Consider the following 21,982-nt stretch of genomic DNA (forward strand, 5'->3'; position numbering starts at 1 on the left):
GGTTTAACATACATAACTGTGATGTCATCAGTGGAACTATTGGCACTTAAAGTCCATGAAAGGATTACTAATAGATCAACACCATATATGGTAAAGAATTGTGCCAAATTTCATGTGTACACATTTATACAACCCGTAGATGAGTAATCAACTGCATTTACCAGAGAACAGCATACAGCTGTTTTCAGTATCTACGGTTACCTGTGTAGATTTAATGCTATCAGTAAACTCTTTATCATATGATTGCAATAACACCCTACAGGTCCACGAAAACACAATGACCTTTTTCCATCAGTCAGTTGTGTGCTACATATAGGGCTTGAAGGATAGCTTTGGTTAGTTTATCAGTGATATTATCATCAAGACACACGATAGTGTGTCGTGCGGCCCAAGAAGCCGGCGCGCCACACCGTGAGTATATTAACAGGAAGAAAGAAAACGCAATTTTCATACCTATGTAGCTCTGTGAATCCTTATCCGATTGGAACCAAATTTGCTAGAGACGTGCCGCCCAGTTAGGGGAGTCTACATACCGAATTTGAAGAAAATCGCTCCAGCCATTTCCGAGATACGAGCGAACAAAATTTTGTTTTAATTTCTTCGTTTTTTTCTTCTTCATCTTCATTTTGCACACTTCGCAAAATTCGCCATAAAACACGAATGCGTGCTCGGATTGGGCTGAAATTTGGCACACTTAAAGGGCTCATTAAGGCGGATCTCCGTACCAACTTTGGTAGGAATCCGATGAACATTCGCGGAGTTATGACCGATTATTTGCGTAAAATAAGGTCGAAGGTCTGTCACGCCTACAGGGTAAACCCCTTGGAGGAATCAGTTGAAAGTTGATATGTAGATAGAGCAACCATCGTAGGAGTGCCTTTTTGTGGTTTGAAAGGAATCGGGATAAAGACCATGGAGATATGACACAAAACCCAACCTGTGTCAAAATTACGCGATCGATTTTTATGAATAAAAAAACTATTAATTTTTGTGTCTACCAAGCAAACCGCTTAGAGCAACGAGCTGAAAATCAGTATGTAGCTGGAATAATCATCATAGAAAGTTCTTGCAGTAGTACAGAAGAATCGCATTACAAATCACTGAGTTATGATTCGAAAGGCAACTAGGTGCAGCAAATGCGAGATCGAGATACTCTAATAGAACAGTCACCCTAATAAAGCATTCAGCTGCATGTATAATTTACTCAGTTATATTACATTGCAAGTTATTCTGTAGGGAATTCAGCTACAAACAAGTCACCCTGTAGTCAGATCAGCTAGAAGAAGGTACCTAATAGAGAGTTCAGCTACAAAGAAGCCATCATGTAGAGAGTTCAGCTCAAATAAATCACCCTGTAGAGAATTCAGCTACAAACAAATTGTCCTGTAGAGAGATCAGCTAGAAGAAGTTACCTTGTAGAGAGTTCAGTTACAAAGAAACAATCATGCAAAGAGTTTAGCTGCAAACAAATCACCCAGTAGAAAGTTCCGCTATGAACAGATCACACTGTAGAGAGTTCAGTTAGAAACAAGTCATCCTGTAGAGAGATCAGCTAGAAGAAGCTACCTTGTAGAGAGTTCAGCTACAAACAAATCACCCTGTAGAGAGTTCAGCTAGAAACAAGTCACCCTGTAGAGAGATCAGCTAGAAACAAGTCACCCGTAGAGAGTTCAGCTAGAAGAAGTTACATTGTAGAGAGTTCAGCTACAAAGAAATTGCCCTGTAGAGAATTCAGCTACAGACAAATCACCTTGTAGAAAGATCAGCTAGAAGAAGTTACCTTGTAGAGAGTTCAGCTAGAAGAAGTCACATTGTAGAGAGTTCAGCTACAAAGAAACTACCATGTAGAGAGTTCAGCTGCAAACAAATTGCCCTGTAGAGAATTCAGCTACAAACAAATCACCCTGTAGAAAGATCAGCTAGAAGAAGTTACCTTGTAGAGAGTTCAGCTACAAACAAATCACCCTGTAGGAGGTTCAGCTAGAAACAAGTCACCCTGTAAAGAGTTCAGCTAGAAGAAGTTACATTGTAGAGAGATCAGCTAGAAACAAGTCACCCTGTAGAGAGTTCAGCTAGAAGAAGTTACATTGTAGAGAGTTCAGCTACAAAGAAACTACCATGTACAGAGTTCAACTGCAAACAAATTGTCCTGTAGAGAATTCAGCTACAAACAAATCACCCTGTAGAAAAATCAGATAGAAGAAGTTACCTTGTAGAGAGTTCAGCTACAAACAAATCACCCTGTAGAGAGTTCAGCTAGAAACAAGTCACCCTGTAGAGAGTTCAGCTAGAAGAAGTTACATTGTAGAGAGTTCAGCTACAAAGAAACTACCATGTAGAGAGTTCAGCTGCAAACAAACAAATTGCCCTGTAGAGACAAACAAATCACCCTGTAGAAAGATCAGCTAGAAGAAGTTACCTTGTAGAGAGTTCAGCTACAAACAAATCACCCTGTAGAGGGTTCAACTACAAACAAGTCACCCTGTAGAGAGTTCAGCTAGAAGAAGTTACATTGTAGAGAGTTCAGCTACAAACAAATCACCCTGTAGAGAGTTCAGCTAGAAACAAGTTACACTGTAGAGAGATCAGCTAGAAACAAGTCACCCTGTAGAGAGTTCAGCTAGAAGAAGTCACATTGTAGAGAGTTCAGCTACAAAGAAACTACCATGTAGAGAGTTCAGCTGCAAACAAATTGCCCTGTAGAGAATTCAGCTACAAACAAATCACCCTGTAGAAAGATCAGCTAGAAGAAGTCACCTTGTAGAGAGTTCAGCTACAAACAAATCACCCTGTAGAGAGTTCAGCTACAAACAAGTCATCCGGTAGAAGCTAGAAGGACCACCTTGCAGAGAGGTTAGCTACAAAGAAATCACCCTGCTTCATCTTTTCTTCTTCCTGTAGTAAAGAAAAAATGACAGGTTAAAAAGCCCTAAAGCGGGCCTATGGCCGGCTTTGGGGTATACAAATACAAAAAGAAGTGAAATCTAATCCAAAACAGCCAAGCTGTAAAAAAACAGTGCGGCCCTGAGAAAGGCTATGGTGAAAAAAGATGTGAAATCCAAGGTGGCGGCCAAGAAATGGCTGTGATGGTAGGTTAATGGTAAAAATTTTAATAACAACAATTCAGGTGAATTTGGTGCCGCTTGGTCTTGGCACAAAATTCACCTGAATTGTCGTTATTAAAATTCTTACCATTAACCTACCATCACAGCCATTTCTTGGCCGCCACCTTGGATTTCACATCTTTTTTCACCATAGCCTTTCTCAGGGCCGCACTGTTTTTTTACAGCTTGGCTGTTTTGGATTAGATTGTACTTACTACTAACCCATTCTTCTATTAACTGTTGTAGTGCTGTGTTGCTGCCATGTGGGGTGGTTAAAGATTCTATGATGGAACAATTGAGTCCTGTAGCAGGTTAGGCATATGTAGTCACTTGGTTTAATTACAACATTTTGACCAGTAGTATTTGCCAAGTGTTTAGACACTTTCATATCATCTGGACTGTGGACAAAAATGATTTAATTATAATGTATGTCTTATAATAACAAATGACCCACCTGTGTGTTCAGTGTGGAATAATTTTGTGGTTTGTGGTAAACATGGGTTGGATTAATCTTTCATTTTCCACATTCTCATACTGAGGATTACTACATCTTTTTACAGGGAGAAGACTATTTGAAGAAGGTTCAAGATTACTCTCAGCTACTACTTTCCATGATGGAATGTGTTCCTGCTTTTGGCCATGTCACTTGACCTCCACTAAGTGTCTCCTACACACCAGTGTACTGTCATTGAGGGACTTTCCCTAGTGTTTCACAAAGTAAGTATGCCCCATATTATGTACATTCTTTTTAAACCAGTCACATGTCCTCGGCCAGCCTTAGGCCAGCTGTGGGTGCCTGGTCTACTAAAATTGTTTTTGTAAAGGTTGTGTGTGTGTGTGTGTGTGTGTGTGTGTGTGTGTGTGTGTGTGTGTGTGTGTGTGTGTGTGTGTGTGTGTGTGTGTGTGTGTGTGTGTGTGTGTGTGTGTGTGTGTGTGTGACTGTGTGTGTGTGTGTGTTGAGCAAAATCATTAAATGGTAAAAGCAGCTTTTACGTGAGAAGTAAAAGTGCAATTAAGTCTGTATTAAACTTCTACACAGGTAAACTTTGCTCTGAGGTGGTCTCTGGTCTGAAATAAAGGTCTCCTCAGACTTTGTGAATTACCTTCCCTTCGGGTTTTACAGGCGTTTAACAACTGAAAAACAACGGTGCAGGCCTCAGTAGACTACCAGGAATAGCCTATTCCTTCGAGTTGGGAAGGGGCATATCCTCTATGTATACAAACAAATATGAAGGGCAGCTTTGCAGCTTTGTCGAGAGAATTTGTGGGATAAAAACACGACAGTCAAACTACTGTATAAAATAGTTTAGAAGATACCTCTGTGTGTACTATGTTGGTAATAGCGGTTTGTTTAACAAGCGTTTCCTTAGCAGTGCATAGCAATGTAATCGAAGAATTGCAAAAATTCATGAATTGCAAAATCTGAGAGTTACAATAAATTAATATTGTTATGTATATTGCACAACCAAAAACCTTGACAGACTGCAGCTTCTATACATTGCCTAAAGGCATGTGCTTGAAGCGTCGACAACCCATCGTAACATCAACTCGTATTCCTTCTGAGAAAATTCAATGTTCTCTTATACCTGCTTTCTTGACAACTTCATCAAGCCAATTGTAGACGTTTCGACAATGTAGTTATTCCTAAATAAATTACTGGATATGTGAAGGATAAACATATGGGAAATCTTTCATACGTTGAATCAACAGAGGATTTTCTGAGGCCGCTCCTTCAGCAATACCCAAGCAGTGATGCACTACTTTTGGTATTGGTTCAAAATACAACACACACCACGCAAGCACACAGGAAGGTAATCATCTTCCAATATTCGCACACTTTTGGAACTCATCCTAGACGAAATAAAGAAAGGGTGTGTTACTCAGTCGTCACAAATTACGTTTTATCACCTCGATTTAGTTGTGCGGTCTTTACCGTATAGAGGGAAACTTTGGCAGGGATAACTTTCGCGAATTTGGTGATCCGCTACAAATTCACCAAAGTTTAACCCTCCAATTACTCGTAGCACCTGAGATTAGCATCTCTATAGATATAGATTGAGCTTCAATTCGTCAAATGCAATGTAGTTTGTTATTCATCAAAGTTTCCCTCTATACGGTATTCACCCTGGGGGTTAATATTGACTGCCCTATAGCTATGCATATATGAACATTGATCAATTGGAGTACTACATGTAGTGCAATGGACTGCCAGAGTGACTGAGTAACTTGATTGAGTGACTGCTGTGTGATCTTTTCACTTAGAGTGCATGACTGCTCTATTAGAGTATACTTTAAGTGACTGCTTTATTAGAGTGTTTTGATCATTTTAGCGAATCGGGATCTGAACAATGTTCCCTAGAATTCGTATACTTTCCCAGTAGCTAAAGAGTATAATTTTTGAGAAACTTTCCAGAAATATTTGAAAGTTTTGAGAAATTTTCAAGTTATAAATCATGAAAGTTTTGAAACAAGAAACTTTAAAGAAATTTCCAGGAAATTTTCGAGAAATGTCCCGGAACTGGAGTTTTGCTTTCGCTGTGAATGCCCACCCAGCACAGATTACTAAACTGACTACTCAGTCTATAGACAACATAAACATTTAACAATAACACTAAGCCATGCTTGTACCCCTGTATGGTTGTTGATTCCCCCGGGCTGCAACATAGTTATCATGCACGTTGCAAGAACAGTTTTACCTAACTGCAAACTTGTTACGTCTACCAAAATCTTGCATTCATCTTCCACTTCTTGGTGATATTCTCTCACTGCTGCCACTAGTGTTACTTATAATGAATTTATATGTTCTGTTAAGGACTTTACTTCTTCTTTTTTACTCTTCTGTACGTCTGGCACAGTGCTTTAGCATACTTCACAACCAACATTGTTGAATACTGAAACAATGTGGATTCTCCTTAGTCCTAAATCCAACTGGGAAATAGCTTTTGTCCGTCTTTCATTAGTCTGTACCATTAGATGTCTAATAAAACGTTTACTTTATATCCAGTACTGTTGTCCACTGGGTAGCTTCACCAGATTGGAGCATATATTTAGACACTTGACCAGCACTCGAAATGTTCTCAGTGATGCCCAATGTTACATAGAGTTTATTAAATTGGCAAAGGAATCTTGGCAAGTTCAAGTATATGCATTTTGATTATAGAAATTGTTGGAAGTATTACAAAGTGATAGCAAGGGTGTATTTTTAGTCTGTAGTAATTACGGGCGCACGCCCAGGAGAGCGCCAGGCTTGCTACAGAAATTTTGAGGTTTGACACATGTGGATACTAGTCAGTGTCAATTTGAATGTATAACTGAACTGCTAGTCCAGCCATGCCTATTAGCTACTCGGTGAATTTGAGATGGAGGGTAATCTGGATGATTTTGGGCAAAAAGAAGAGCATAGACGAAGCCAGACCCTACAGCATATGGGTTGTACTTGCCAAGTTATGAAGCATGTTGCCAGCCAGAGAAGTGATGAAGAGAGAGCAACATACATGGCTGAGATCTCCAAGTACTGTATGATCCAGCAATGATCATCTCAACTGATGAGACTGGTTGTGATGGGCGTCACAGTACAAGGAAATGGAGCTACAGCATTGGAGGATTAACGCCAAAACACTAAAGTTACTAAAGTTATAGGGTCTTTTGCAATGTAATTAATAATTCATGTGCTGTATAGAAAACCATCCCCAACATGTCTACAATTACTTAATCTTGGGGCTTTGGGTGGTCCGTAGCTATATACATGTCTTGGTGTACTATAGATCATCTAAAACATACAAGTACAGCTACACACGACAAGTTACCTCATTGAGAAGATTTATAACAAATTATCTTATGAAATTACTTTACATAATATAAATAATTTATTGCTATAAATAATTTATTGCAAGTTATCAATTGTATATACAACAGAAAGCTGAACACAACTTCCTCCTGGTTCTGCTACAAACACTTTCCCACCACTTTCACTATGTCCTAAGTTTCTTGTCCATGTTGCAGTTCTTTCAGAAATTTCTGCCAAGAATTTAATTGAATACTCTCATTTCAAGCCTTGAAAAATGCTCTTTAGATTGTAATATACTTTATAACAATGACTGTTCAATACTACTTGCTTGAAAACCTTGTCAAGTGGGTTGAGATTATTGTTATCAGCTGGTGTGTCTCCTATCAGAATAGTAAAGATTCCACACATTATAAACATCAGTTTCATTTTGTTACTTCTTCGTAATGGTGGATCAATTTGAGTGATATATCACATGGCACAGTGAGCACCTTTAGAATTTATGGTGATTGTTCTAAAGACCTGTTCAATAAAGAATATTGATATTTTATTGACAGCAATATAAGTAATTAGAAGTAACAAAAATAGTCAATTTAGTCCAATCTTCTGCTAGCTGCTGTATCTTCAGCCTGGCTGTACTGAGTCCTATCCTCTATTCTGCAACAACAACAAAAGCCTTTTACTCAAAGAACTATTCAAACAACACTCTTACCACTGGCTATAGACAGACTGAAATTCTGTTTAAAAGGTCCTTTTATCCTATCTGTTGACCTGTCATATGACATCACTTTTGTAGATTCTAGGTCATTTTATAAGGTTTCATCTACACATGTTGATGAATCAGTTTCTGTAAACAATTTAATGTTACCCTTTTCTTCATCCTCCCCCTCATTGTCATGATCCACATGACAAGTTTTTAGGTTAAATTACAACTTTAAAGTTAATTGACACATACTGAATTTATCGATTAATGTTCCATAATTTTGGTCACTGTAGTACTTACGTATATGTAAATATTCTTAATCCAGCTCTAGTGGGCACAATAGGCCTTATGTACTGTTTGTCCCCAACCTGTAGCTTGAGTGATCGAACATGTTGGTCTTTACTACGATACACTTCCAATACTCTTCCAAGAGGCCACTGACCACGAGGGGTATCTGAGGACACCAGCAACACTGTATCTCCAGGCTTGACATCTGTTTTTAACCTGAACCACTTCTGTCTCGGACTTAAGCTGGGTACCCACTCGTTGGAGCCACCTATTCCAAAAATGTCTCACTAATTCTTGTATCCGTCGCCAACGTTTCTTAGGATTAAATCCCACTTCATCGATTACCTCTGGAGCAAATTGCCCTCCAACTTGGCCATGTAAGAAATGGTTTGGCATGAGGGGAATGTTGTCCTTAACACTGGCTGACTGATAGGTCAGTGGTCGTGAATTGATTAGTGCTTCTGCTCCACAAAATGCTGTCATCAGCTCTTCATCATTTACCTCAGCATTTTTCAAAATTGCTGTGATGACTCTCTTTGCTGATTTTATCATAATTTCAAAGACACCTCCAAAATGTGGAGCGTAAGGTGGATTAAATGTCCACTTAATTCCCTTATCAGCTACAGCTGCTTTAGTTTTTGGATCCTTGTACAACTCACACAATTCCTTATTAGCTGCCACAAAATTTGTTCCATTATCCGACAGCATTTCTTCTGGGATACCTCTTCTATTAATCATCCTGCTTAAAGCATTTACAAAAGAGTCCACATCTAAACCATATGCCATTTCTAAATGTATGGCTCTGGAAGCCAAACAAGTAAACAAACACAAATACCTCTTTTGTCGTGGCCTTCCTCTTCCTTGCATTGTCATGAATGGTCCCCCAAAATCAACAGCTGTCTTGGTAAAGGCTCGTAATGATGTAGTAAGTCTGTTTTGTGGTAACGGTGCCATAATCTGTTGAGCTACCTTAGCTTTTCTCCTTTTACAAATGGTACATTCTCTTTCCCACTCTATAATTTCTTCTCGTGCAGAAATGATCCAAAATCTAGTGGACAATAAAGATAAAGTTTGATTTGTACCTGCACAATGATTCCCTAGTTCATGATGGTGCTTCACTATGAGCTTTGTTACCCAATTCTTGCGAGGCAGAATTATGGGATACCTTATATCATATGGAAGGAACTCTGCATATGTCAATCGTCCATCTGACCTCATCACACCCTCACTATCCAGTTTTGGGCAGAGTCCTAGTAACTTGCTGCTTGTGGGCAATTGTTTATGATTCGCCAAAGACAAATACTCTTCCTTAAACACTTTCCTTTGCATCTCTTTGATTATGTAATGCTCAGCGTCTGACATCTCTTCTGCACTTAACTCTACTTGATCTAACTTACTCTCTTTTCTACAGTTGTTTATAAATCTCAAAATCCAAGACACAACTCTAGTCAGCCTTCTCCAACTCGAGAATCTGTTTGGCTGTAGCCTCCCAGTGCACACACCATCATTCAATAGTGTAGCAGTAGATGATAAATGCGTAGCAATACATGTACTTGGATTCTTACGTATAACATATTTTCTCTTCAATTCTGTCGTGTCATTATCTGAATTGAATACCATGTTAAGCTGCGGCCAATTGCTCTGACTGTTGGACAAAAATGCTGGTCCTTCCCACCAGGCTATCAACTCTGATATCTCTTCCAATGTAGTACCTCTTGTTAAATAGTCAGCAGGATTTTCTTTCGTGGGTACATATCTCCACTTATCTGGACTAACAGATGCTTGAATTTCTCCAATCCTGTTTGCTACAAATGGCTTAAATTGTCGGCTGTGCCCTTTTATCCACCACAACACACTGGTACTGTCTGTCCAGAACGTTATAAACGGTTTGTCAATATTCAATGCTTCTGCCACAGATAAAGCCAATCTCTTCCCTGTCACTGCCCCCATTAATTCTAAACGGGGAATGCTTGTTGACTGTAAAGGGGCTACTTTGGTTTTAGATGTTACAAATGAGACTGATACCTTTCCATCACTGTATTCTGATTTCATGTAAACAACTGCTCCATAAGCATCCTGAGATGCATCAACAAACACATGTAATGAAACAGATACAACATTTCTACTTAACTGAAGGCTTCTAGGAACCTTGATCTTAGTCAACATAGTTAACTCACTAAACCACGATGTCACCTTGGATGACAACTCATCAGGTAGGGTGTCGTCCCAATCTAAACCACAAATCCAAATTTCCTGCATCAAAATCTTGGCTCTGATAATATATGGAGACAAAAATCCAAGGGGATCAAAAAGGGTCGCTATTAACTTTAGAAAACTTCTTTTAGTTGGTATAATTACCCTGTCATTGACCTGTGACTTAAAAGTAAACACATCATCATTAGCTAGCCACAAAACACCCAAAGTTTTTACTGGTAAAGATTTATCACTGTCCAAATTCATTTCAGAGGCTCTGCACTGTGTAGAAATACTTTCCAACACCTTCGGAGAATTTGATAACCATTTGTGAGTGTGCATGCCTGCCTTATCCCACAATTCAGACAATTCCTTATAAAGCTCAATCCCTTCTGTTTCACTACTTACTGAGTCCATACTATCATCCATGTATGTTGATTTTAATATAACTTCTGCCGCTCTAGGATACTGTTTTTCATAAACCCTTGCATGATGCTGAGTGACAAGTTGGGCTAAAAAAGGTGATGAGTTTATCCCAAACACTAAGCGATTAAATTGGTATTCAGTTGGTTTCTTCTTAACATCCATGTCTCTCCATAAAAATTGATGATATGGCCTATCCTTAGGATACAATTCTACTCTTAAATACATTTCTGCGATGTCGCAAGCCAAAGCAATGGGATACCTTCTGAACCAGAGTAAAACACTAAACAAGTCATTCTGTAATTTGGGACCTTGGTGTATAACATCATTTAGGGCAACATTATTGTACTTAGCTGAAGCATCAAATACTATTCGTACCTTTGTGGTTGATCGATCCTTCTTCACAACAGGAAAGTGAGGTAAGTACCATCTCACTGCTTGGTTATCCTCCATTAAAGGTACCTTTGTCACATATCCCTTTTCAAGATGTTTACCAATTATCTTCTTGTATTCTTCAGCAATTTCTGGTTCTCTAAATAATCGTCTCTCCAGGTTGTATAGTCTCTTCTCTGCCATCTCGTAATTGTTTGGTAAGTTAATAAATTCTTCCTTCCAAGGAATAGCGACTCTATAACAACCATTGTTGTAGGCTATAGATGTTTCTGTCATATTTAAAACCAGATTATCCTCAGCTTTCAATATTGAAAATTCTTCTGTCCCACTAGTATCAACTTCCCAAAACTTTTGTAACATCAAATTTACCTTTTCAGTATCTGTCTGACCTACAGAAAAGAAGGTACAAGCAAAGTTATTACTCAGTTTTGTTTGTTTATTGTCGTCCATGGCACCGATACATGTCCAACCTAATGGGGTAAGACGTGCCACTGGCTGGCCAGGTGCTCCACGAATATCTTTGAATGAAAAATGGAGGTCTGCACAATCAAGGCCAATCAACACATCCACTGTTGGTCGTTATCCTAGTTTAGGAAATTCCAAATGTTGTAAATGAGCCCATTTTGCAGCACATGATTTCCAATCAATGGCCTTCAACTCCCCAGTAACTCTGTCTGCTGTAAGGGCAGTAATTGTCACAGCAGCTCTTCCATCCAAACTTTCAATAGTACATTCCACAGGAGATGTTTCAAAAGCTTCAACATGACCATTTAATACGCTAACATTAACCTTTTGTAACTGTCCTTGTAGACCAAGTTCTGCTGCAACATCTGAGTTGATGTAAGTTTTTGTACTAGCATCATCCAATAATGCGTTCACCTTAATCTTTCTATTACCATTTCTCAAATATACTGGAATTGTCCTCAGAGCAATGGTACCTGGATTTGTTGTAATTGTGGTGTATGATTCGTTTTGACTTGGGTCACTAGTAGCTTTTGGCTCCCCCTCATTTGGAGCACAAATCGTCTTCTTACTGGCCACATCATGTTTACTCAGTAACTGTAGTTCTTCCTTCCCATGTACCACTCCTTTATTTTGACTACTGGAACGAGGACCTCGATCTTTGTGTAGTAATCTATGATGAACTTCTTTGCAGTTGTCAATTCCACATATTCTTGTTCGGTTACAATACTGTCCCAAGTGACCATCACCTAAACAACGGAAACACAATTTACACTGTTTAGCACAGTCCCACCTGTTCTGTAAATCCATCTGTTTAAAGTCAGGACATGCCCACGCTCCATGGGGTTTACTGCACACCCTACGGACTCTTGAACTCTGTCTGTCTTCATTAGTAACCTGCTTGACATTGGATTTACCAAAGAAACTATACGGTACATCTTTCTTAAATTTCTTAACTTCATACCTTCCTGATTTAACTGTGGAAAACCCATGGACTGCTTCCAGGGCTTTTGTTTGAAACTCTACTTCCTGGATAACCCACTCTCTCAAACTTTCAACTGACTCTCGTTTGTGGTTTTCAAATATCCACCTATGATAACCTGATAACATTGTTGTGGGTAGCTTCTTCTGTAATTTCAAATATAACAGGCCATCATTAAGTTCTTCAAAGCGATTGGCTTCCTTTAGGTTAACAATGGCAACATCTAATAAATCTGCAAACTTTTCTATATCTCTGTGACTGCCTGGATTAATAGGCCTGAAGTTATCCACTTCTTCCAAATACAAAGCTATTTGGCGACGCTGTCCTCCGAACTTTCTTTCTAGCCTCTCCTTAGCAGTGTGGTATGCTGTTGCCGAATGTCCCAAACTATCAATGGCCTTTAGTGCCTCCCCTGCCAGACACTGCCTCAACTGTAGCAGTTTGTACTCTGGTGTAGCAGGAGCATTGTCCACACAAGCTGTAAATGCAGCTTTCCAGTTTTGATAAGTCTTTTTGTCACCTGAAAAAACTGGGATTGTTACTCTTTTTAGCTGTTTCCACAAATCTAACCCAATAAGCCCGGGATCTGTACAATTATTCTGACTAGCATTACTCACGGAAACTGACTCAAGACAGCTTCTCTCTTGTGGTGGCTGGTGATCTGGAGGAGCTTCTTGTTGAGGTAGCCCAGGTTCCTTTCTATTTGGCTGTTGTCTATCTTCTTTTTGTTGTTGTAATCTATTTAGGAACTTGTCATACCTCCTTGGTGTGCTTAGTGAATCCAAGACTTCCTGCGCTCGATTCTGCGCATTGCTATATTCTATTTCAATCTTTTCTATTTCATCACTAAGCTTGTCTGCACTCTTACTATCTTTGTCTAACTTGTACCTATCATATAACCTCTCCATAACATTCATAGCACATCCTAAAGCTACATCTAACTCCTCACAAATACCTTTTATTTCTACACTGTCTGTATCCTCTCTCTGAATTACTGTCAATAAACACCTTCTAACCTTTGTAAACCCTGTCTTTGCTGTTGCCTTTTCCCTCTTTAAGTCACTTACTGTTTGTTCAAGCTGTGTGGTCTGAAATCCTCCATCAGAAAGGCCATTCTCTGGCAGTAAAGAAGCTTCTTCTTCTTGACCTTTTTCCTGACCTTCACTCATCCTTAACCATCCTCTGCTACCAGAAAGTTCCTTGTTCTAAAGACCTGTTCAATAAAGAATATTGATATTTTATTGACAGCAATATAAGTAATTAGAAGTAACAAAAATAGTCAATTTAGTCCAATCTTCTGCTAGCTGCTGTATCTTCAGCCTGGCTGTACTGAGTCCTATCCTCTATTCTGCAACAACAACAAAAGCCTTTTACTCAAAGAACTATTCAAACAACACTCTTACCACTGGCTATAGACAGACTGAAATTCTGTTAAAAAGGTCCTTTTATCCTATCTGTTGACCTGTCATATGACATCACTTTTGTAGATTCTAGGTCATTTTATAAGGTTTCATCTACACATGTTGATGAATCAGTTTCTGTAAACAATTTAATGTTACCCTTTTCTTCAGTGATCATGAGTCCGTGATCATCAGGTACTTCTTCCTGAAGGGAATAAACAGCTTGTACTGCACAGCATCTAACAATGTTCTACTTCTGCCATGATGGTTACTACTGGCGGCCATAATGGCATACAATGGCCTAGCTATGCTGCCTCTGATACAGTGAACCTGTAGTAATTCAACATTATAAATAAACAAATACTAACCTTGCATTCACAGTGGTCACTGAGTAGTACACATGTGGTGTTGGTGGCGAGCAACGCAGTGGCTAGACCGAATACTGCTAATCGATTAAGTGCCAGCCAGCTGGGATGCATAAAGAACCAGGATCATGTGATTCATCACCATGGAAGTGGCTAGGATACAGTAGAGAGGAGCTGTGGAGTTTTACACTGTTGTATAGCAGATAGAATGGAATGATCAATTTGGTAAAAGTTTTAGTAAAGGTCTACTGATGATTTGCAGTACCTGACTGACTGTAAGTTTCATTTTTCATTGTGTACATTTAAATATTCCCACACCTGTGGATGACTAGGCCCAGGTGGCCCAGGTTCTGGCTACTCCCCTGAACCATAGTGGCAGGTCCAGATTTTAAGCTGATAGTCCTAAATGTCTTAGTATAGTTACACTGTACATCATTTAGGGAAAGAGCTGACAATTAATGTTATCATCTAGTTATAGCTTTGTACAGTGAAGCAGACAATAGCATGATAGCTCTTGTTGTCACGTCCATCTTCTTGCTGTCCGTAAAGAAATTTCTGCAAAGAATTCATTTACTTCCTGTGGCCTCATGCAGCTAAATATTTCATATTCTCTTATGACTATAGTAACTTTACATGAACCACTGTCCATTACAGTTTAGTCCTAAACTTTGTGTAGCCACTTTTTTTTAAAAAAAAATTTTTTTATTGAGCTGGTGTGTCTCCTATCAGAATAGTAAAGATTCCTCACAACATAAATATTTGTTACCTCTTCGTAATGGTGGCTGGAAATGTAGTTCATAGCATGATGAGTTCTTGTATTCACAACAAATATTAATTCCGGATCATCAGCTGCTTCTTCCTGAAAGGAATAAACAATATACTAAAGTTATAGGGTCTTTTGCAATATAATTCATCACCATGAGTTTCTTGTCCATGTTGCAGTTCTTTCAAGTATTTCTGCCAAGAATGTAGATGATTCTTCTCACTTCAAATGATGAAAAATGCCATATTCTCTCTTTTGTTTATAGAATACTTTACATTGTTGACTCTCTGGTACAACTAGGTCTAACACCTTATCCAGCCACTTGAGAATCTTCTTTTTCGATTCACTTCCTATGAGAATAATATAGATTGCACACATTATAAACATCAGTTTCATTTTGTTACCTATTCATAATGGTGGATCTATTCTAGTGATATATCACATGACACAGTGAGCTCCTCTTGTATTTATAATAATTATGAGTCCCTGATCATCAGGTACTTCTTCCTGAAGGGAATAAACAGCCTGTACTAAGTTATAGGGTCTTTTGTAATATAATTCATCACCATAATGAACATTGCATCACAAGAAAGAACAAGTCACACACAGCACAGCTGAGGAGACATTGTCATGAGGAATCGGGTTATCCAAGGAGCAACTTTGTGAGCTGTCTGCACAGCATCTAGCAACGTTCTACTTCTGCCATGATGGTTACTACTGGCAACCATAATGGCATGCAATGGCCGTAACTGCCTCTGATACAGTATTATTTACCTGTAGTAATGCAATAATATAAATAAACAAAAAACTAACCTTGTGTTCACAGTGGTCACTGAGTAGTGTGGTGTTGGTGGTGAGTGACACTGTGGCTAGATCAAATACTCTTCGCACACTGCTAATCGATTAAGTGCCAGCTGGGGTGCATAAGGAACCAGAATTATGTGATTCATCACCATGTAAGTGGCTAGGAGACAGTAGAGAGGAGCTGTGGAGTTTCACACTGTTGTATAGCAGATAGAATGGAATGATCAATTTGGTGAAAGTTTTAGTAAAGGTCTACTGATGATTTGCAGTACCTGACTGTCTGTAAGTTTCATTTTCATTGTGTACATTTAAATATTCCCACACCTGTTGATGACTGGCCCTGGGCCCAGGTGGCCCAGGTTCTGGCTACTCCCCTGAACCATAGTGACAGGTCCAGATTTTAAGCTGATAGTTCTAAATGTCTTAGTATAGTTACACTGTATATCATTTAGGGAAAGAGCTGACAATGTTATCATCTAGTTATAGCTTTGTACAGTGAAGGAGACAATAGCATGATAGCTCTTGTCGTTGCAAGTTTGTAGTTCATCTTCTTGATGTCTGTAAAGAAATTTCTATGAATAATTCATTTACTTCTTGTGGCCTCATGCGGCAAAAAAAATTCATATTCTCTCTTATGACTATAGTGACTTTACATGGACTACTGTCCATTACAGGTTAGTCCAAACTTTTGTGCAGCTGCTTTGAAATTCTTCTTTTTTTGAAATAGCTGGCCTATGAGAATAGTAAAGATTGCATACAACATAAATAACAGTTTTGTTATGCTATCTCATCTTAATGGTGGATCTATTCTAGTGATATATCACATGACACAGTGAGCTCCTCTTGTATTTATAATAATTATGAGTCCCTGATCATCAGGTACTTCTTCCTGAAGGGAATAAACAGCTTGTACTACACTATAGGGTCTTTTGTAATATAATTTATAACATTACATCACAGGAAAAAAGGCATCAGACATATCAGAAACTGTATACTAAAACAAAAACACCTTTAAAATTATTCTTTTGTAAGAAAACCTCGCGATACAACAAAACCTTTGGTATATTGTTATATAAGAGTAAGGAGTCCCTGTTATATTTTAGTAACACCGCATGAAATTTTGCTGAAAATGTCATATTCTTCTCCTTCTCTTCTTCTCCTCCTCATCCTCCTTTGCATACTCATTCCCTTTTTTAACTTGTACATCTTACACTGTGATTATTCCACAGCCTTGGTTTTGCTATCACAAGTTCTTTGGCTAGATAAGTTTCTTCAGTACGAATCTTGGAACTCCACCTCTCTTGCGAGAGCCACCATAAGCGATTTTCTCAAAGTTTGATTCATTCACCCTTGCACTTCATGGGACAATCTTTGATATGTGATTAAACATATGGAGTAGTTTTGCTTGATTATGACTTGCCGTTTTTCTGGGAAGTGGTGAGTTAATTTCCACACTTGTGCTCATAGGACAGTAACGTCGCCTACGCTAATTGCTGATTTATTTTGCGGTCTTTTAGAACCCTATCTTAAATTTAAGACAACTCTAACTACAGTAGTGTTTATTTACAGTTGCTGAACTCAGTGCAAATTCGGCCGTAAATGTCAACGCTAGGTGAACATGAATAGTGTAGTAACCTCAATGAACTTGCTATCACGTGTGCTATTCTTACAAGTGTTTGATGTTCAGTTGTTATGGGTCTGAAGTAGTTAACGCAGCCCACAACACAGCTTTGTTTGTGCATTTCAAGGTAGGTTTTAGGTGTGCGTTCTATTAGAGTTAGTCGTTCGTGTAAATAACTCACAGTAGTTGCGCGCCTTACTTTCCTTGGCCGCACGACTCACTACCGTGAGTCTTGATTAGGGATCATGAAGGTTTGGGCTTTTCTGGCCAAAAATATTATCCTAAAGTCAGCCTGAAAATGTCTTCATGGCACCTTGGCAGTGTTGGTTAGGTATAACCAATCCCAAGATGCAACACTAAATCTACAGGCTTGATTTTTCACTGTTTGATGTCACTTCAGCCCAACAGGTGCCTTTTGGCATTACTTTGGCATTACTGCAGTTCGTACATACGTAAGCACACACTGTGTTGTACATACAATGCAGTTCTTTTTGCTGACAAAGATAATAGAAGGTTTCCACACATGGTAGCATGGTACGGCTTCCCCGTGGATGACTATTACACTTATCACCCATATTATCTGTAGTGACTGGATTGATTGTAGAGATGTTTCTCCTATTTGTCAGGACCAGCCTTAAGGGTAGTCAGCCGCTAGCTAGGGCCCCGGGGCTAAGAGGCCCCCCAAAGCTGGGGCTCCAGTTCTCAAAATGCAAATTCAGTATATAAAACTACACAACTCGTACTTTTAAGAACACATACACTGTATACAACTTGTCGCTTGAGGAACGCATCTCCAATATCACGTGATAGCTAATCTATATAGTAATGAACAGTATTAATTTAAAGCAATAATTATACTGGAATGTATTCATGGCTGCACACATGGAGTACATTAAGAATTCATCAAATGTCATTAGCTTTCCACTACAATGGGTAAAGAGGCAAGAAATCATGTGATTGTGTTGATTTAAATCTTCAGGTCTTGAGTGGTGGTGAGGTTGTTGGTTTCGATTAATTAAGGCGAGCCTGAGCGAGCCCCACACTAGCTGGTCAAACCCGTGTGTACGAGCGTCAAGTATACGGACATAGTGAACGATCAAATGCGGCGATCATCGTATGTACGAGCGTCACGTTTACGATGATGAACGAGAATGTAACGGTAGAACGTATGTACGAGCGTCACAAACACGGATGGCAAACGAGAATGTAGCGGTCCAAGGTATGTACGAGCGTCACGTATACGGATAGCGAACAAGAATTTACCAGTCCATGCTACCACGTGTGCAGATTGTGCCACATGGCAAGTAATGTGGAGACTGGTGAAGCACGAGAATAGAGGCTACGAAGAAGGAGAGAGCGCGACCGAATTCGCAGACAGACAGAAACACCTGAACAAAGAGATGCAAGGTTTAATATAATCAGTTTACAACTCTAGTAGAATTACTCAACCATTTTGTATAGATTGGCTAGGCGCAGAGAGTATGATAGGAATAGATGTACTACTATAAGATTACAGCAGAGTCAGTCAGAAATAGAAGAGAGCCTCAGGACAAGAAGAGAGCAGGCTAGGACAACAAGACGGACCGAAACTGCTGAAGAAAGAGAATCAAGGTAAATTTGCAGGACAGTACTTTGATTTTATTCCTACATGTACTGGTACTTCTGCTACTTCATACAGACCGGCAAATGTCAGTATCAACATCAATTGATCAGGCTCGCCCCACAATGCTTTTATCCTTTGTCTAGTATCTATAATGTTGTAAGTAGAGGCTGTTGGGTGGAGAGATCATGAGATCAGGCATCACCAGATGGGCTACTCTGTGTCACAGTATGGTTGTGGTTTGATTACTGGTAGTGGCAAGACTCTGCAAAGATTGAAGATGATCAATAGCGTATAGTAATAAATTATGATTTTACACAATCACATTTAACGTAGTTAGAGATACAATACACTGTAGAAACAGCAATATATACACACACGTAGATGGCAGCTAGTATTACAACAGCTAATGCTAAGCTAGTGTAGTATATTCTTTACACAACAAGTATGTTGGACGTAGCCCTATATGGGCTAATGATTTTTGTGTAGGCATGCTGCATGGAAAGTGGCTAAGAACCACTTCATCTGGGGAGGCCACCCAGAATACTTTGCTTAGGCCCCAGAATCTCTAAGGCCGGCCCTGCCTATTGTTCTTCATTTATAATGCTGTGTGGCAGGTTGACTATTGGGGTACACATTCAAATGCAAAATTAATTTGATGGCATACCTGGTGCCTGACTTTCCTGTAATGTGGTATTAGTGGGTTCATTAATTATAAAATAGTGACTAACAAGTTGAAAGAAAATTAGAAAAATTGGGGATCAAAGTGAAATAACTAATAACAAGAGGTTGTCTATACTTGAAGATATACCTGTACTAATGGTCATTAATTTAGAGATTCAGTGTCCACTATATATCGTCAGGTTTATCCACTATATATCTTTGATCCCTTAAAATTTTTGTGGTTCTTATTAATTGCAGTCACAAGGTATGTCACAACTACCAAATATTGGGAATCACCAGTTGTTATGAGACATGACCAACAGTGGAACAATGGTATACAGTATATATTTATGTGAATAAATACCCACACGACCGCCGCTAAAATGAGAAAGTGCAATACAAAGAGAACAGGTCATAAAAGTACAACATAGAGGTGTGTATATAAACAATTAAGCTATAAATGACAAGTAAGTATACAGTTATAGGTCACTAGTTATTCTTAAATGGCTAAGCTCCACGAGGAACCTCTGATTTGTAGACTTCATTTTACAATGGGTTGTGATCCATGCACAATAGCACTAGACCAACTGTGGGACATGATAAATCAAAATGTTGAAGAGAAAGTAGTAGAACCAAAATCTTTTTATGGAGCTTGATAGGGTGAGCATTACCATCGTCAATGTTGTGACAAACGGCTGTTGTCCTATCCAGAACATCGCAAAGAATTCCTAAGCAGCTTAGTTACACTTGGCTTCAACTTGTTACTTAATTGGAGAGAGCGACTGAGCTCTTAAGTCTCATATTTTTCTCCACTGTGTTTGATAAGAATAAATGAAAGATAATGAGGTCTTACTTTAAAGGAATATTTTGTTTACACTGTGAAACCATTCAAGTTGATGATGCAATATTACTAAATTGATATAATAATAAAGTACTGGGTGAAGAAGCTTCAATCTCATAATATTGCAGCTGTTATAGAATATGATATAACTAGATACACCGGACATGTTCAATGCTGCACAATAACTAGTGTTCATGTATCACAACATGGAGTGTTACCATCCTCATTATCCAAGTGCTACATACCAGTTGTCACTAATTGTCTACTCTGCTGTTGTGCAGCTGGAAACATGTCACCCTCACTTTTATCTTACCTTTTTAATTTTTATCTCACCATTTTATTACACTTTTCTTTATAATTGGTGTACAAGTTCTGTTTCAAGATTGCATATAAGATCCAGAATTGTATAGCATAAGTCGCCTATTATCGAACGGTAAGTATTATCGAATTTAACACACTAGGTGAGCTACTCAATATACCAAAACCATTAATCACCAACGACTTTTTGAGCTGTATGGACCACCAATACAACATTTACAACAATTTTCTTCAGTGGTTTCTATTGGTAAAGGGCTCCAGAGGCTTTAGTGGATATGCGGTGGCATGAAGCGAGCAAATGCAAGATTACAATTATTTTAACAAACATCTGTAACTTCTCACCATAACAATGCATGTACTTTCAGTTTGGATCATTCAATAGAGGAGTCTTTGTTCTCCCTGAATACCAAGGTTAAAGTAAATCAAACAAACAGGCCTCAAGTTATGAGCAAAACGATATTGCCAATAACCCATGAATGGTGTATTCAATCTCCGCAAAATTTCTGTTACAGATTTTTATCTGGTAGTTGGATATCCCATAGAAACCTCAAAGTGACAGGGTATTTCCCTAGTGTGTTATTCATTGGAATGTGCAAATTGGTCATTGAGTGAAGTACGGCTGTTTGATACTTTGTACTGGTGTTTGAGGAGTGGTAAATGACAGGCTCTACTGTTTCACACATAACTCACAATTTGTTGGTGTGATTTGAATACAACTTGGTATTCAGAGAGACCAAAGGCTGCTCTGTTGAATAGTCCAAACCAGAAGTCTGTGTGTTATTGTGGTAAGGAATTATTAGTGATTATTGAAATGTGTTCGACAAATGACGACTTGCACTACCTGATCCAGGATTGCCTTTTCAATGATTAGAGACTTTCTATTAGGGATGCCACGACATTATGTCATATTTTATGGAGATTTGTGTCACAACATAAGTAATTCTTAGTTTTTCAACGCATTTTACTTATGAAATGATTTATGTTTACAAAATATCAACTTAAATATTGGTGGTATCTTTACAACTATGGCATTAACAACAACTTATTTGTATTTTTCTTCTACCATCTACTACATTACAATGAATGACAAAGGTGTGCATCATTAAGAAATATTCATGTCATGACAAAGAAACATATCATGGAACTTTATGTCACGACATGTCGGTATGTCACGACTATCATGTCATCTCTACTTCCTATATAGTAGATATATCTCTGGTTGAGGAATCACCACATGTAGCTAGTGTGGGTAAATGTAAAGTAGTGAAAATGGTA

General features: G+C 38.7%; 3 protein-coding genes across 4 annotated transcripts in view; 1 reads left to right on the plus strand and 2 right to left on the minus strand.

Annotated features, from left to right (window-relative positions):
* Positions 1-21,982, plus strand: part of LOC136247650 (uncharacterized) — a 33,275-nt gene that overhangs the window by 10,976 nt on the left and 317 nt on the right. The window contains exons 5-6 of the mRNA XM_066039442.1: positions 2-90; positions 3,665-3,821. Coding sequence (XP_065895514.1) covers positions 2-50 — 49 coding nt within the window. The 3' untranslated portion in view covers positions 51-90; positions 3,665-3,821. The remainder of the gene's footprint in view (position 1; positions 91-3,664; positions 3,822-21,982) is intronic.
* Positions 7,419-11,386, minus strand: LOC136247639 (uncharacterized). 2 transcript variants are annotated; one of them, XM_066039409.1, is made up of 3 exons: positions 10,874-11,386; positions 7,601-9,955; positions 7,419-7,545 (listed from the first exon to the last, which is right to left on the minus strand). In XM_066039409.1, exons 1-2 carry the CDS (start codon positions 11,336-11,338, stop codon positions 7,994-7,996), a joined length of 2,427 nt encoding a protein of 808 aa, XP_065895481.1. In that variant the 5' UTR covers positions 11,339-11,386; the 3' UTR covers positions 7,419-7,545; positions 7,601-7,993. The 2 variants fall into 2 exon arrangements, with proteins under 2 accessions (XP_065895481.1, XP_065895480.1); XM_066039408.1 differs by having other exon boundaries at positions 7,601-11,386.
* On the minus strand, positions 11,468-13,897 carry LOC136248233 (uncharacterized). The gene is made up of 2 exons (XM_066040043.1): positions 13,736-13,897; positions 11,468-13,680 (listed from the first exon to the last, which is right to left on the minus strand). Exon 2 carries the CDS (start codon positions 13,499-13,501, stop codon positions 11,468-11,470), a length of 2,034 nt encoding a protein of 677 aa, XP_065896115.1. The 5' UTR covers positions 13,502-13,680; positions 13,736-13,897.

Source organism: Dysidea avara, chromosome 2 (assembly GCF_963678975.1).
Source record: "Dysidea avara chromosome 2, odDysAvar1.4, whole genome shotgun sequence".
Classification (NCBI taxonomy): domain Eukaryota; kingdom Metazoa; phylum Porifera; class Demospongiae; order Dictyoceratida; family Dysideidae; genus Dysidea; species Dysidea avara.